At 44.1% G+C, this 17,642-nt stretch overlaps 1 protein-coding gene across 1 annotated transcript in view; it reads right to left on the minus strand.

Annotated features, from left to right (window-relative positions):
* The window catches only part of LOC111228752 (ephrin type-A receptor 3-like), a 103,528-nt gene that overhangs the window by 47,340 nt on the left and 38,546 nt on the right, over nt 1-17,642 (minus strand). The window contains exons 6-10 of the mRNA XM_022754774.1: nt 11,805-11,960; nt 8,147-8,482; nt 6,841-6,953; nt 4,773-4,935; nt 2,604-2,712 (exon numbers count right to left, since the gene is read on the minus strand). Coding sequence (XP_022610495.1) covers nt 2,604-2,712; nt 4,773-4,935; nt 6,841-6,953; nt 8,147-8,482; nt 11,805-11,960 — 877 coding nt within the window. The remainder of the gene's footprint in view (nt 1-2,603; nt 2,713-4,772; nt 4,936-6,840; nt 6,954-8,146; nt 8,483-11,804; nt 11,961-17,642) is intronic.

Raw genomic sequence — 17,642 nt, forward strand, 5'->3', positions numbered from 1 at the left:
TGAAGTCTTGTTTTTGCACCTGTCCAATAAGCAGCGCTAGTTTAAGCTCAAATACTTTGATGTGGGAATACATGTCAGATTAGTTTTCACTTGCCTTGGAGCTGCAACCGGTTTCTCAGCTGAGAGGCTTCGAGTAGCAGGGAGATGGGTGAAGTCTTGTTTTTGCACCTGTCCAATAAGCAGCGCTAGTTTAAGCTCAAATACTTTGATGTGGGAATACATGTCAGATTAGTTTTCCCTTGCCTTGGAGCTGCAAGTTGAGGCCGTTTAAAATATCTGACACATCTGTTAATAAAGGCGAGGTCCCATTTCCATTCTGTGTCGATCAGCTCTGGGACAGTTTTTCCCTTTGTCAGGAGAAAGGCATTGATTTCGGGTAGCAGGTCGTAAAAACGCTTCAAAACTCTGCCCCGGCTTAACCAGCGGACTTCAGTGTGGTAAAGCACGTCTCCGTGGGCTGATTCTAGCTCGGAGAGAAAGGCTTGGAACTGCCTGTGTTTAAGTCCGTTTGCTCTGATGAAGTTTATGCAGGACACAACCACCTTCATGACAGATTCCCACCTCAGAACTTTGCAGCTTGACGCTGGCTCGGTCTCGATCAAAGTCACGTCAGAATATACCATTGTGTGAGGAGGTGAAGATGAGCCACTATTAACTATAAATAGCTCATAACTATGGTCAATTTTAATTAGAATGCCAACCTTTAAGTACGGATATGTTATGATGTTATGATAGGAAAATGCAATTTAATAAAAATTGGTTGATGTTTAGAGGGATTGTCTGGGATCGTTAAGTGGGCCACTCCAATTGCTTTGGCGGGCCGGATGTGGCCCGCGGGCCGTAGTTTGGGGACCCCTGCTCTAAATGGAAGAAAGACAGATAGAAACAGAGGGAGGGAAAGAGGAAAGAGAAAGACCTGAAATTGATGGCAGTGCATCGACCCCTCACCTAGTTAACACCTCCTCCGCCTGTGAAAGCTGATAAGTTGAGTGTGAGTGTGTTTGTGTCATCATGTGAGTTCATAACACACTATGTTTAACAGGTTGTTTAGCCTCTTACACGTACCTCACAATTCCCCTCTGATTAAAAAAAAACAAAAACGTTGATGTGTTTCTGTTCATGAGCCGTGCATGCGTGTGCGTGCGTGCGTGCGTGTGCGCGCGTGCGTGTGTGTGTGTGTGTGTGTGAGCGCGCACCACACAGGACAGTCACCACTGATTACATCCCTCTTAGTCAATAGTGAATAGAGCACTCAGCCTGATCAGCAATCACCTCAATCAATACTAATGTTTTTAGTGTGTGTGCATTAGTGTGTGCTTGTGGATGTGTGTGTGTAGCTCCTAACATGTTGCTAATCTAGTCGGAGCTCATAGAGGATAAACATTTATTTACAGGCACAGTAAATCACAGATGCCTGTCGTCCCCTTTTTCTCCTCTCCTCTCTCTCTCTCGCCGTCATCCCTTTCTTCTCCTTCTGAAGAGCTCCCTCCTCACTCCAATCCTTTCATCTTCTCACCTCTTACCAATCAGCGTTCTTTTATTTTCCTTTCTCCCTCTCATCTCCCTTCGCCTCTTTGGCCTTCTTCGAGACAGTGCTCGAACGGCAGCCTAACCTTCAAAGAGCGTGATCATAGAGAGTCCATGCTCTTCCCATATAGGATAACACGCCCTTTAGTTGGGCTCTGGCAGCAGTATACAGTAAATGTCAAAGTTGGAGGCCCTGCTTTGGCACGCCCACATGTAATCCCCCAGAGAGAGGCAGAGAGCTATGAAGAGAGGCCGAGTGGGAGATCTCCAGCTCATGTATGAATGTGTGTGTTAACCATTGTGTGTAAGTGAATACACTTCTGCTTCACCTGTCAGGCCATGTACATGTGATTATCGGCAGATTCACATATGTGAGCTATTGTTTTGAGTGAAGACCTTGAGGCAATGCTACCTCAGACTTTGCTTGGTGCGCTCGTAGGTCAGTCTGTTTCAACTTGAATCTTTGTTGTCGGTGACCTTATAATGATTACATTATAATGATTGTATATAAAATGTACCACCTGATCGTGTGTTGGTGAGTCTTCAATACTTTCCACTTCCCCAGCCTGTCTGTATAACTCTCAGCTCCAAGCCCATTCCCTCCTACTGTAGACCTAAACCTGTACAAACAGACTGTAGATATGGATTTTGTTTTTTAAAGAATGCTAAGCAAATTCCTAAAACAGGTGGGCACTGTAGTTTTGAACAAACACTACTCAAACAGGTGTAGTAGTGAATTTGTCTGGGACTGTTTTCATCCGTGGATCTGGTGTGTGAGGGAGCATTTTTTGGTATGGGCATGGGTAGGACTGACTCATACTCATATTGCGATCATGTGAAGGTTGGCAGGATAACTGCTAATACCTTCTTCTGTGTTTCATGCGTCACATACATAGTTCAAAAACACTTTGTTAGAGTTGGTTCTTTCAGATTTCCCCGGCACTTTCCGGCTGCCTGCCACTAAGTGACATAAACCTCCGCTGCACTTTACTCCTGCCCTGCGCTCTCTGCCTGATCTCATGGTGCAGCTCAGTCGTGTACAGAGGACCTCAGAGTCTCTTGACTTTTGCCCCTACCTGCCGCTGACAATGAAGCAAGTCACCAGGAAGATTAGGAGAACGATTCCCCCAGCGATAGACACAGCCAGGATGGTGGACTGGTTAGGGTCCCCGATCGCCAAAACATCTATACAGGAGACGGAGAGAACACAGTGGATTAGTAAAACAAGCGTAAACGAGGATGAAATGAAGCTGAGGATGTTTTCCGCCGGAGTAAAGTTAGGGATGAAAAGACTTAGGGAGGCTGGGAGTTCAAAAAAAAAGAAAAAAAAAAGACAGCAAGAGAGATGGTGAATGCGGCGGGGGAAAGAGGGAGAGAGAATGAAATATGATAGCAATAGAAAAGGAGATAAAAGACAGAGGTTGAAGGAGAGGGAAAAAGAGAGAGCGGCAAACGGGTAAAAGAGAGAGAGGGAGGTGGGTGGAATAGTAAGTAAGGTCCTTGATGAAAAGCGCTCTCCCTCTCTGCATTGCCTATGAGGGTATGAGAGTGGACGTGAAAACCATTCCCATTCGGCCGCGCTGTCCAAATGGATATGTTAACATTGCACATAACAAGGCTACCGCCGAGAACTTTCTGCAAAGAGGCATCGATTTTTACGCCACACCTATCGAGCCATTACTCAAAACAAATACCCCATTTATCTGGCTTAGCTAAGCATGAGCGGATACGCGTGTCTGTGTGTGTATGTATACATGAATGCCCGTGTGTGTGTGTGTGTGTGTTGGAGGCAAATTAATGCCTCTAGGCAGGCACAGATAAGCATTGATCGCCTATTACATTTACTGGCACACACATACACAGCCTTCTTTAACAATCAATAGAATTGATCTGATTAGATAACCTTGATATGATTGCTATGGGGTCAGCTGAGTCTGGCAGATTTTACAGGACTGAACTTGACCGTGAACCTCCCGTGTGACCAAGCTCTACATATATCAGTGATACCCAACCTGAGTTCCACACAGTAAGTTGCAGGTCACAGTCACATGCCAGATATTTGCTGCAGGACAGGAATAGAAACCCAGCTTTGAATTCCTTTTATTGATTATTAAAGGATTAGTAGGCTAATGTGTGCCTGTTGAACGCCACATATACAATCTTTAGTGCAGAGCTATACATTAACTGATTTATCCCCCTCTGCTTTGCCCGTCTGGGGATCAATGCTCACTTTGAGGAGCACATTACGAGGCCTCTAAAGCAGAAAATCCCAGAGCACATAATGAAGAGATAATGAAAGTGGATGACAGCAAACAAAGGAGAAAAGGACGAGTGACAGAGAACTTGAAAACATCATAGCACAGACACAACACGGTTTGCCCAGAGCTGTGTATCCCCACTGGCCTGGATCAAACCCCAGCATAGATTTCTCTTTGGTGTCTCCTTTTCCTCTTTCATTTCTACATTTAAGTGGCCAGTCTCCTTTCAGCTAGAAAAAAAAAAAAAAAAAAAAAAAAAAAAAAGAAGACAAATGCTGCTCTGCACAGATCACTGCTGTTACAGTATAGTTTCAGGAGGGCAGAATAAAACCTGTCTTCAAATATGAGTCATCCAGGTAGTAAGCTGTCCAGGCAAATTAATTCACCAAATGCCAACAAAATAGCAGAGGATGCCAGGTGTTTTGTATTCATCGCTGTTATCATGATTTATGACTGCTGTAAACTTCTCCTGCCCTTTAGATTTTGCTCCTGTGGTCGGAGCTCACAATCCGGCAAACCAAGTTTTTCCTTTGTTGCGAAATTGGGTTGTCTCCTTTCACCTGATATGTATTCTAGGATGCTTTTCAGCGTTCAGATGCATAGACAGCCTGTGAGGCTGCCAAGGTTTCTTTGTCTGACAACGGAATTGAAAAAGCCGTTTGAATGAAAAGTGAGCTATTTTTTAACCATCCAGTGGATTGATCTAAACTGCAGGAGAGCAAATCAGGCTCTTACTGCGCTTGATATAGAATTGTGGTACTCTTTGCTCTGCTGTTAATCTTTGTGTTTCTTGTTCACCTGCACCATTTGCCACGGATATGGATTTCTTGTGTTAACACTATAGACTGGTTTGTAACTCTTTTCAGTGCAGCCACTGCCTGCTATTCCAGTCTTCAGCTGACAACCACAGGGAAAAACAGATGTAAACTAGAAAAAAGGAAACTGGAATTATTTACAAAAACAAACATTTATTAATAATCTCTTTACCTTCATGGCTGGTTTCCAGTTCGATCTCTCCACCATAGCTCCCATAGCCGCCGTCGGTTCGAGCCCTGACCCTGAACACGTAGGTGGTCCCTGGTTTCAGCCCATCCACGGTCATCATGTTGGAGCGAGTCTTCAAAACTGTGTAGTTCTGCTCCCGCTGGTTCTGAAGTGGAGGGAGGGGTGAGAGGAGGCGAGTATTAAATACTAAGCTCAGTCGATAATATTAAATGTCAGAGAAGTAAAACGATTGTGGATAAGAAAAGGGCCGAGAATATAGATACACTCTGAAGGGTTATATAAAGAGGAATTGACTGTGATATCGAGAGAGACGGGGAAAAAAAAAAGTCTGAAAATAATAGAAACCTCAAATTGTTGAATTTAAATGTCTCCTCCAGGGGCCAAATACACCTCGCTAAGTTTTCATTTGTTCATCACTGGACCATTTGGTCGCATTTATACATGAGCATCTGTCAAGTCCCAAATCTTATCCTCTCTACACTTGGGGGCAATATGCAGTTACTCAAGTCCTGCTACGCTTCGCTCCTTGACTACCTTGTAGATGTGTGTGTGTGTGTGTGTGTGTGTGTGTGTGTGTGTGTGTGTGTGTGTGCGCGCACTTACAAATGTGTGTGTAGAAGGATGAATAAAGAATAAGTGTGTCTGTCAGTAAACTGATTCCCTGCAGAGAGGCTGATACTCTACCTAATGGAAGACACTCTACAACATGGAATAACACTATTTTACTGCTAATGCCTGCTAACACACACACACACTCACACACACACACACACACACACACACACTCAGGCTTAATTTCATCACCTTGGCCGTGTTTTACGAGGTTTGTTCGACAGATGTGTGGTTAATTGGCTTGGTGTGAGCAGTAGGGGAGACATGAGGGAGAAGGCAATGGAGACGGGGAGAGACAGAGAGGTTGAAGGAAGGAGAGAGTGATGTTTGTGATGAACGAGTCATTAAAGACACGCCCTGAGGCTAAACCCTTAATCCTACGAGCCTCTATGACATGTAGATGAAGAGAACAAGAGGAGCAAAGCACATTAAACACATTGCGCTAAAATGTTTGGAAGGGCTAGCCTGGCTCTGTCCAAGAGAAACAAAATGTATCTGCACCACCTCTAAAGCTGACTGATTAACACGTAATTGCAGTTTGTTGATCCAGGCAAAAACCAAATTGTAAGAATGACAAATTGCCATGGAAGTTGTCCACCGAGATTGATGTAGAGACTGTGCGATGATTAACCTGAACTGTAGGCTACAGCACAAGTTAATATAAAAGTTAATATGCAAGAATCCAGCGTGGGATGCCAGTTTTGCAAAGAGAGCTTGAGATGAGTATTTTTTAAAACACATAAACCTAAATAGCCGTCATTTCATGCAGCCTTCCTATTGGTTGGTTGGTTGCTAAATGTAGGTCATAGCGGTAGTCACATTGTGAGATAGGTCACTCTTAATTTCTCACCCTCAGAATTTTGTCGAGACTGTGACAACGGCCATCTTTGAACCTTTCTCACAGTGTGATTTAGGACCACTGTTTTACCCAAAGATCGCCCTATCTGTTGTTTGGGACAGCCTAAAGTCACACAGTGTATACCCACCTTAAAATCATAACATTTCGTTTGTACACCCGAGTTTTGGTATGGAATTATTGAGCTTAAGAGGTGCTTATTTTGCCTTTGAATGCAGCCATGCAAGCAGCTGAGCGAACCGTTTTCTGGCCTCCGCTTCATATCCACCGCACAGAAGCGACAGTGATGTCAATCTTCTCATCTAAATCTTGATGAAGAGCAAATAAGTTTATTTCTCAAAATGTCAAACTATTCCTTTAAAACTGTGGGACTCGCAAAAGACACACTGTAAAAAATCTAAGCAGCAGGTATCCTGATTTTTTTGCTCCTGGTTTACACTTAACATAATCCAAACTGATGGCATCTTTTCCCGTTTCCTGTCTGGTAATCACCCACGTCCTAGTGGAGTGCCTCTTTGAATATGTGTGTGTGTGTGTGTGTGTGTGTGTGTGTGTGTGTGTGTGTATGTGTATCTCTCTCACCTTCTCATAGTAGATGACCTCATACTCCACTATCGCCCCGTTGGGTCTCTCCGGACCCTGCCAGGCCAAAGTCACGCTGTCCTTGCTCCGCCTCTCCTTCAACACTACGCTCACTGTAGGAAAACAAAGAACGAGAGGTGAAAGTGTGAGGAACAAAGAGAGAGTCCAACGAGATGTCGAATAAGAGCATGAAAAGAATCAGTGAGAGAGAGAGAGAGAGAGAGAGAGAGAGAGCGAGAGAGAGAGAGAGAGAGAGAGAGAGCGAGAGAGAGAGAGAGAGAGAGAGAGAGAGAGAGAGGGGGCGGCAGGAAGAGAGAGAGTTCAGATTGATACCTTCTGTGTTATAATGAGACGACCCATATTTAAAATGCGTGTCATGTAATTTCGCTAATGAGCGCGTTTACAAGGTGTTTTATAACGTGTGATTACATTGGTCTACGATGTGCGTATGTGTGACATGTGTGACGTGTGTGTGTATGGTGTGTGTGATCCGCTCGTGTTATTTACGTGCAAACCCAAAATCCTGCGACTTCCATCCTTCCTCCCCACATTGGGGCACGTGCTTGTGTGGGTTGAAAGTGTGTATTTGTATGTGCTTGTATATGTACAAATATGTGTGTGTGTCTGACACGCCGTAGTGGAGAGTAGCACGTGTGACATGTGCGGATCTTAATGAGGTTAACAACCTCCTACATCCCTTTCACCTATTCCCCCCCTCTTGTTATTACATACACACACACACACATCCGTAGCGCAAGGCCTATTAGTCATCACCACCCTGTCATATGCGCTTCCCTTGCATGCAATTTCCCACAGTCCCACACTGTGAAAGATGCACATATGATTATATATGCGCAGGGAGAGGTGCAGAGGTGTCATTTTGTGGCATCAGAGTGATGGAGCACAGCAGTGATTTTACAGTTGTCATGTAAAAGCCTGATACTATCAGTGAGGACACTGCAATCAGGAGACAATTTTGAAAAATACACGCTTTGCTTTTCTGCAAATTCCTAGTTCAGGCTGACAAGTATGTTCTTCCCCAGAGGATTTTTTTCTTTCTTATCAGCCTTTAAAGGCGGATATCACTGAAATCCTGCAGAATCCTATCCTCTCAAGTTTTTCCTGCAATCTAAATCTGAAAATACCCCGCCACACATAGAGATTATACCATGAAAGAACCATCTGTGTCAACAAATTCAGTTTTTTCCACATTATGACTTAATACTTAAATTCATAGATTTTGGTGCTTTTTTTTTTTTTTTTTTAAAGAAGTGACATTACCCGCGGTATGTGAGTATGTTCTCACCTGTCTGTGACGTGGTGACATTGATGACCACCGTTCCTCTAGGTGTTGGGCTTAAGTCTGACACTCCATTCTGGCTCTCAATAGTGAAGCTGTAGTTGGAGTCTGGCTGCAGGTCAGTGACCAACACGGTAGCTGAGGACAGACCAAACTGCCGGGGGACAAAATGGACGCTGCTACCACATGGTGTGCACTTCCTGCCATCGCCGGAGCACTTCCTGCAGTGGAGGCTGTAGGTGATGTCTCCTCGGCCTCCCGTTTCTCTGGGTGGCGACCACTCCAAGGTCACGCAGGTCTCATTCACTGTGGAGATGGGGTTCTCTGGGGCAGATGGAGGACCTGAGGTGAGAAACAGGAATAGATTTATAGATTTATTTCTCTCCACTTGAAAAAAGTATTTTTTTCTCACTTGAAATAGAAAAAAAGGCATTGTGTGTATTCTTGAGGCCTAATAAACATATTTAAAAGAATACGCCACCTATTTAATTCACTGTTATAACATTGTCAGACTCACAATAGACAGAAAGATGAAAAAAAAAATATCAAAATTGATGCAACAGAACCAGAGATGTGTTCTTTTTTATTGGACACAGTGCCATTCGACCACTGACAGTTTGGTCAGAGATTCAGGTGTGTTTTGCTCGTAGCAGCTAATGTAGCCTTGAGCTGGTAACCTCAAACAGAGATGAGGAGCGGGCTACAGAGGTCTGCTTATTTCTTTTTAACTCCACAGCACCAGATATTTTTCAGTTTCAGACCCAACCAACGCCCTCTCAAGTGATTACTGCAGGCAATTTTTCAGATTTTGTGCAGCTCCCTACGGAGCCAGAAAAGGCTCTTTTTCACTCTTAAAAGCGCGACTCCACAGCGCTACTAGTGGTCAAAACTACACATAGTACCTTTAATGTCGTAAAACGAGACAGACACTCATTTGAAGAGTGATTTTACTATATATGGCTCACTGTACCAACTAAAACCATGCTATCCCAGCATGCATCTGGTGAGAAGTATGATACGGCCCAAACAAGTCAGTGTGTCTATTGCACCACTTCTTATTCCATTACTCTCGACTGATGGAGGTTTTTTTTTGTTTTTTTTTCCCCAAATGCACATTCTCTAAACGTGCATTGTCTTCATGTTCATCACCAAATTGATAGAAGCTTCTATTGAGAACAGAATTCACATTGATTAAATTAAAAATGAATTAAACTGACTCCAGCCAGAGGGCGGACACTTCGTGCTCAATTAATGATTGGTTTTGGAAAGGACAGTGATTAAAAGAGCTCGACTGATTGTAAATGTGACGGTATGACAATATATTACACTTCTGAGGTTTGAATCCATCTTTAAAAAGATTTCACATGATGTTAAATAGTAGACTGCTGGCTGCAGGGAGGTTTTTTCTTTTACCATGTGAAGTTAACTGATACTCTTTGGGGCTGCACTGCAGACAATAAATAGTAACTGGACAATGATCTATAGAAAGTGCCTGAAGTCATTTTCTCATGAGTCAGGTACATTTTATGATTTAGAGCGGTTAATAATGCTCTGAACTTCAGCTGGAATGATTAGTGTGTCACAGAGGCAGAGTCCAAAAAGTGTCAGTAATCATCTTCCAGGAAGCCGAGACGGAGCGACACTCAAATGCTCTTTATTATACATTTAGATGAGGCGTGTTAATTTTACATATATTCATAAAAATGTATAGAATTTTTAACTTCGGACTGAAGAAGCATTTTGTCTCTAAATAAACCCGAGAGGTTCAACTCTACTTTGTTTCTTTTATACGGAAACTCGATCATCAGCCCTCGCCCTCGTCGATGTGAATGCCTGTATGTGATATTTTTATTGTGCATACTCACAATGAAAGATGCCAGACAAAAGGCAATATGACACATCATATTCAGTAGCGTGTGTGTGTGTGTGTGTGTGTGTGTGTGTGTGTGTGTGTGTGTGTGTGTACATAATTCAAAGAGGTATCAACCCTCCCAGCCCTCTGCGTTGGCAACCGTGCTGTGTCACCACAGAGCTCCCGTTCAAATGTACGAGCCGGATGTGTTTCATTTTCCACACAGTGCTGTAGTTTTTCTAAACAGCTTGTTCAACTACTTGTATAATAATCAAGTACTAATTAATTATGTCTACATCTGGGCCTTTTCTGTGCTTTTTCATCGGCTGCTCAGTAAATATTGCCAGAATGGACACTTTGAGCAAACCACAAACATTCATTTGCCATGTCATTATTCGCTGATTATGGTTGCTCACAGCATGGTATGACACAGGTATCTCAACCATATGGAAATTTGGCAGTAGATGGCCATTCAGCCTGACATCTCATCAGGCCCTGGCTGAGCAGTGAGCCCCAAGGGTCCCGCCGGCAGAGCCTGGGACTTTTCTGATTAGCCCTCCCAGTGGCGAGCCTCTCTGAAGTGCGGGAGTGATGGGGGATAGCTGGGCGTGGGCATCAGGGGATGGAGGCCATGCTGGGGATAATTGAGGCTGTCCGTCATAAATCTGCTGAAAGGGTGTGCTGACTTATCCCGGTAATTCTGCCTTTTTCTCTTCTCCATCCCCCCACTTCCCTAGGCCACATTTAACTGTCCGTCATCATCGTTTCTACTGATCGGCCTTTTATGACAGTTAGATTATATGCCTCTGATAGTCCACTAATTCCCCTGCTGTTCTATTCTTTGCCTTGTGTCTTAAGTGTCATTCTCCATATCTCTCCATGACTAATTCTTTCACCTTTTCTCCTTATTTTCTCATTTTCTCCCCTCGATCCTCCTTAGTGCTCTTCACCAGTCTGGAGAGCATGTGTGTGCGTGTGTGCCCATACATATTTGAACAAACCGTTACTCATTTCCAGCTGATAACACCTGTCACATCTCACCTGCTACAACGATTAATGAGTGTAATCTACCATAACCTGATAATGGGTTTGGGTATGTGTGTGCATGTGTGAGAGTGTGAGTGTGTGAGTGTGTGAGTGTGTGAGTGTGTTCCTCCATATTTTTCTAGTTCAGTCTCCCTCTCCCGCCATGTCACTGTTCTTTCCCACCCCCACATCCCTCCGCCTATCTCAATCCATTTCCTCTCTGCCCCTGTCTTTCGCTCAGTCTTCCCTTCCTAATCCTTTCTACTCTCCTCCGCCTCTGTTCATGAGGATGTGGTCCGATCCCTCTGGCTCTTTGTGTGTGTGTGTGTGTGTGTGTGTGAGGCAGAGAAAGAATAAGAATCATCAGCTTTCTACCACAGTATCACTCATATCAGTGTTCTCATCTGAGATATCTAACTAACAACCGTGTATGTGTGTGTGTGTGTGTGTGTGTGTGTGTGTGTGTGTGTGTGTGTGTGTGTGTCGTCCGTATGTATTGAGTAAACCACTAGCAAATGAAGAGGAGGAAAATGCATGGATGGATGATAAATAAATGAACAGAAATCAACCATGTGATATAAATTCTTACAGGAATACACAGCAGACTCGTAAAAATGAAATGTAATCCAATCATTGTAACTGTAAGCCGTTTTACAACATGAAAATATAAACATCCGAATGCAAATATTTGTATGCAGCATGGTGTCCAATTAGCCTCCATCTTTATAACTGTGTTCGTGGCTCGTGCGATGTGTCTGAGTTTATCCCAGTGTTCGTCTCACTCACGTGTGCAGGCCATTGAGCGCGGGTCCGTCTCAGCTCGGTAGAAACTCTTCTCACAAACGCACTCGACTGCTTGCTCCTGCGGGGACGAGCTGTGAGGAGGACATTTGGTGCAGTAGGCGTCCGTGGCCGAAGCTTTGTAGGTGCCAGGTCTGCATGCTGAGCAAGGACACAGACAAACACACGGGGTTAGAAGGTGCCGCAATGCAACCACACATGCCGATCGATAAACATCAACCTTAAAGACCTCAATGACTTTTTAAAGTTTTTTGAAAAAGAGCGAGGAGCTGCAAATGCTTTCAGCGGTCAAAACTGTAAGGCCACAAGCTAGAACGCCATGGTTTAAGAGTAAAGTTTTTCTTTATTGCTGGTGTTTTGACCCTTTTTTTATTTTCCCTCTCCATACACCTTGGAAGGACAGTAGTGAAGTCGTGCCAGATATCCCTGCTCGGCTGCAAATGCTTGTAGGGATAATTCTGGGTTATTAGAAGTCGGTTCTTATTTTCATAGTTTCATAGCCGTCATTTCTGTCGGTTACTGTAACATCACACTTGCCAAAGCAATTGCTGATTACTGGGAATCCAGCAACATTGCTGAAAAGAGAGAAGAAACACGAGTAATCAGATGATTAAAGAGGGTTTATACAAACGCCTGGGGTTTGCCAGACTTGCCTAGAAGAGTGCGAATGGTTTTCTTGTTCAGCTTCTACCCACCATAGCTACTAATGTGCGGTTATTACAGAGATTTTACCAGGGTTAACTATTGTTTTTCTTCCAAACTAGGTAGCTTGTTGGCCTGTTCATTATTTTATTTGACCCTCTGAATGGTTGTGCTTCTTTCCACATCTGATTTTGTTGAAGTGTGTTTTCAAATCACAGAAACTAGCCTGATAAGTGGGGAGGGAGAGGATGGCCAAAGTTGTAATAAATCAGATTTCTCCTTTAAGCTTGTGTGAAAATAAAGGCGAACCACAAGAGTACGGGAGTAAGGAAGAACAGAGACTCAAAAAGGTAGAAAATGTACAGTAATACAAAATGACACAAGCAGTTCTATGCACCAAGAGGTGCACCACAGATTGATAGGTCACACAATGTGCCATGCAGCACCCATGGCAAAGAACAAGAAAACAAAGTTTGATTTAATCTGTTGTGACGTTGGGTCTAATTGAGATCCTTTTACATCATACGACCACAGGGTTGTACAGTACGATGACATAGTGCAACAGGAGATCAACTGCCGTTCCTGTTATGGCGCTAGATCTTCAGGCAACTGGGGGGAAAAAAAAAATACACACAGCCACAGTCACAGCAATAGTCACAATAACACAATATGACTATTGCAATGGCTGTTACATTGGCTGCATATTAGTCATTATGTGGAGTCATAAAACTGGGGAGGGAAAACTGTGTTACCGCTCAAAAGCAGCAGCATGCTGAAATAGACCGGGGAGTTGAATGATTTCCCTTTTGCATCCTCGGCACTAAAATGGAATTCCTGACTTTCCCTTTGGTAATCTGAATATAGATTACGCATGTATTTATTTATACATTCATAGGCCTGGTATTCCCATCCACACGAGCCTTTTCTGCCACGGTGGTAAATCGTATTGCAGCGCACAAAAACCCCATGTAAGGAAAATGAGGGTGTCTCAAATGCTATTCGATACATGCCCCGTGTGTGTTTGTGTTTGTGTTTTTGTGTGTGTGTGTGTGCGTGCATGTGTGTGTGTGTGTCTATGTGAGAATAGGATGGATCAATGATGAGATACAATCCGCCAAGTGCTGATTGCATGTTCGTATGCGGAGCGCTTGTGTGCGAGAAGGTGTTAAGTATACGGTGTGTGTGTGTGTGTGTGCGTGCATGTGTGTGTGTGTGTCTATGTGTGAATAGGTTGGATCAATGATGCGATACAATCCGCCAAGTGCTGATTGCATGTTCGTATGCTGAGCGCTTGTGTGCGAGAAGGTGTTAAGTATGCGGTGTGTGTGTGTGTGTGAGTGAGTGAGTGAGTGAGTGAATGTGTGTGTTCACTTGCTGATTGCTTGTGCTGGTGTTGAAGGTCACGGATTTAATCAAGCTACACGTCACTCGTGCCAGTAAGGTTGTAAATTATCACGCTAACACACACACACACACACACACACACACACGTAAGTACACAGAGACACACATATTTCCGACGCCGTGGTTAACCTGCGGATAGAGGGATGGAAACGTGGCCTGAAAGTAGTGTGTTTCTCAGTGTGGAGGTAAGTTCTTCCACCTGGACGCTGAGCTCACTCGCTCACATACAGACAGTATTTTTAGGCAAATCATTCATCATAGGGGAGCAAAGTCCACTAGCACAATCCCCAACAGACCCCAGAGAACACTGGAGAAGGTGTGTGTGTGTGTGTGTGTGTGTGTGTAAAAGAGAGGGAAAGAAAGGAAGGAAAGAAAGAAAAAGAAAGGGAGTGATAATTCTCAAAGGGTTTCTGCTCTCTTTCCTCCTTGCTGTCAACTTCCAAGGTAATGGGTGCCTATGTGCTGCGCTGGTGACCGTGTGCGTGCGTGTGTGTGTCTGTGTGTGTGTGTGCGTGCGTGTGTGTGTTCCTGTTGGCTGGGTTGTACGAGCAGGTTGGGAAAGCAGCTTTTCTCTGGGGACGTTTCATCCGGTGAGTCCTGGCTCCGGGCGCTGGCCAGCCACAGAGGCACAAAGGACCCCGGCGCTAGAGGACAGACAGGGCGCCCCATGCCAGGCCTGGCGTCCGAACAACTGCCTGATCAAAAACTTTGTGCAAGAACAGGGACTTGGCTGCTTCGAGTGGAGCTTCCCTCTCTTGATCTGCTGTTTCCTACTCTGCTTTACCACCTCGTTCTCACTCCAGTTTCTCTCTCAAAGTCCCCCTTTTCCTTCTCTCTCTCTTTCTCTCCTCCACTTTTCTTCTTTTTTTTTTTTTTTTTTTCCTCGAGCTACTCCCAGTGTCTGCCCCATGGGAAATGTGTTACTTGACTTGGTTCCCTTATGATTAATGATTTACCATCGGTATGAAAAAGGGACAAGAAGGCTGAGGAAGTAAGACAGTGCTCACCGTAAACACAGACTTGCACACAAAGCAGACACACAGGAGAGTAAAAGTTTAGTCACAAAAGCTGTGTCGTCGAACTATGAGCTAACTCCGAATTTGCATCATCCACGAAGTAACAGTTTACAACGCCGTATATACGTAGGGTGTGTGTGTGTGTGTGTGTGTGTGAGAGAGATGTGTGTATGTGTTTCTCCTAAAGACAAAGAGTGGCCTCAGATCCAGTGTCTTATTAAATATTCATCCGGTCACCAGAGAGACTCAGTGTATTTATGCCAATCGATAGCTCTTAGATATGATATAGTACTGCCACTCAAGACACACCCTCAGTCACCACGCACTGATTGAGAAGGGAACAGCCCAACCGTCTCCTCTGGGACAACACTGTACACTCTGAGCTGATTGAGTTCTCTTCTATTCTATTTCTAGTCTGTTTTTTAGGATCGCATCCTCTGATTATTTTCTCCCACTGATTTTGAAATGTCTAAAATAATTGAATTAGTCCATTACTGTTTCTCACTCCACAAATACATGTGCTTAAAGCTGTACTAATCAATACGTTTGGGTCAAATGACTGTGTGTTATGTAAGGGGTTGTTCGTACTGAAGAATGCACAGAGAATTCTCACCCAACTTTGGAGCTCCTCTCAGCTCTACAGAGCTTATCAGCCTTCTAACCCTTAATTCATCGCCTCGCACAGTTAGTGCTGCTTTTGCATGTTTCAGTCAACCATCACTGCAAAACCCATAAACATAAAACAGTGACATAAAACAAGAAAAAGTTTTTGCTTGAAAAAATGATGAGATTGATGATGATCAAAATAGCGGTCAGACTTTTCTAACTTCCTGTCGATGACAGATTCTAGTCGACGCACTTTTCTTTCTCACTCGCTGTCCTCAGTTCAAATTTATTCTATTACATGAATGTGATCTATTAGAACCTCCGCAGAGCAGGGTCCAAAATTAACTGCTCTCTGAGGAGTAGAGAGTCTCTTCCTTACACACACACACACGCGCAGGCACAGGCACAAGGTACTTTTACACATGCAGCCTCTACAGTTAATTTAAATACAGTGTTAAGGGGTCATGTTTAAGTATGGAGCCAAGTCACTGCGATCCACAAGGCTGTTGCTAAATTCCAGATCGGCATACTCACCAAAAGCACAATGTTGTTGTTAAATCTATGTTAATTCTGTGATGAGCTGCGTGCGTGTGACTTTAATATGTGTGCGAATGGTTACGTCATTTATGGAGTTTCTCGTGTGAATGTCAGAAGCTGACGACTCCTCTGGAAGAGTTCAGGAAATGTGTTCGGTTGACGTTTGAAAGGGCGCCTGTACAGATTCACACACAGGCGAACACACACACACACACACACACGGAAACACAAACGTGGACATCTGAAAATTGTAGTCATTACACTCTAATTACATTCCAGCAGGCGGCTCTGTGTGTGTACGCAAAATCACATCAGCTGCACTTTTCTGAAACAAACACTTCCTCCTCTGCCTAGCTGTGAGCTTCCTCCTCTCCTCCACTTCTCCTTCAAATGCTCTCGCTAGTTCAACTCCGTTCCCTTGCTTTCTGCTGCACTTGGTTCAAGTCAAACATTGGATCCCTGCCGGCTTTACCATAAAGGGCAGAAAGAGGAGAGAACTCTTTGTGTGTGTGTTTATGTTTGTCGACGGGTGGGTGAGGGTATGGCAAGGGTGTGTGTGTGTGTGTGTGTGTGTGTGTGTGTGTGTGTGTGTGTGTGTGTGTGTGAGTGAGTGTGTGTGTATGCATGTGTGTGTCCTTTTGAGAGGGAAGTTGTGTAAAGCTCGTTGGCCCAGGGGAGATGAGCTCTATAATGGTCACCATGGCAACAGGCTTTCAAGATGGAACCCTTCTAGTACCCCTCGAGTGCCACAGCTCCTGGAGCACAGAGCTGCTTGTTTGTGTGCGTGCGTGCGTGCTTGAGTGTGTGTGTGTGTGTGTGTGTGTGTGTAGGCTACCCAGGCGTTAGTTGAGGCCAGCTACTTAAAAATTGATACATCAAGCGTCAGTGGAGAAATCTGACGAGATTGAATCTGACGTCCTTTACGGCCACCGGGGTCGCATCTGTATGTGTGTGTTTGTGTGTGTTTGCGCTCGTGTGTACATGCCCGTGAAACATGCTTTCAGTCGAATTGGCACGACCTCATGCTAAACAAACTTCGGGGCAAAGTTGAAAAAGAATGTTAAACCTTGCACGTGAAAACATATACATTTAGATCCGAATAAAACGCTGTATGCTATCCAGTGCTTCACAGTCTGACTGATGTTTATGTAAACATGTAATGGATTCACTGAACATTGATGTGTTAGCAGTGTAGCCTCTAAAAGCTGCAGGTGGACATGACACGTGTCTTTATTAACTGAGAGTGTGTTCGTGTCGTCAACAATGTCCCTTGTTGATAAGTGGAAGTAATATGTGTGTGTGTGCGCCTTTGTGTGCAATATGAGGTTCTGTTTATAGAGTAGAGAGCAGAGCAAAGTGCATTAGTGTGTGTGTGTGTGTGTGTGTGTGTGTGTGTGGTGATGAGGTTTGTGTGGAATAGAGATGTCAGCATCAGGGTCCAGCCCCCTACTGAGATCCTCTAATCCCCATTCGGAGTTCATAACAACCTTTAACACCATAATATTCACCATTACTACTAATCCTCTGAAACACACACACACACTCAGACACACAATTCCTGAGCAAGCAGTCCCGTGTGCTGTTCGTTCTTTCTTTCTTTCTTTCTTTCTTTCTTTCT

The sequence above is a fragment of the Seriola dumerili genome, unplaced genomic scaffold, assembly GCF_002260705.1.
Source record: "Seriola dumerili isolate Sdu_G_001 unplaced genomic scaffold, Sdu_1.0 BDQW01000226.1, whole genome shotgun sequence".
Classification (NCBI taxonomy): Eukaryota; Metazoa; Chordata; class Actinopteri; order Carangiformes; family Carangidae; genus Seriola; species Seriola dumerili.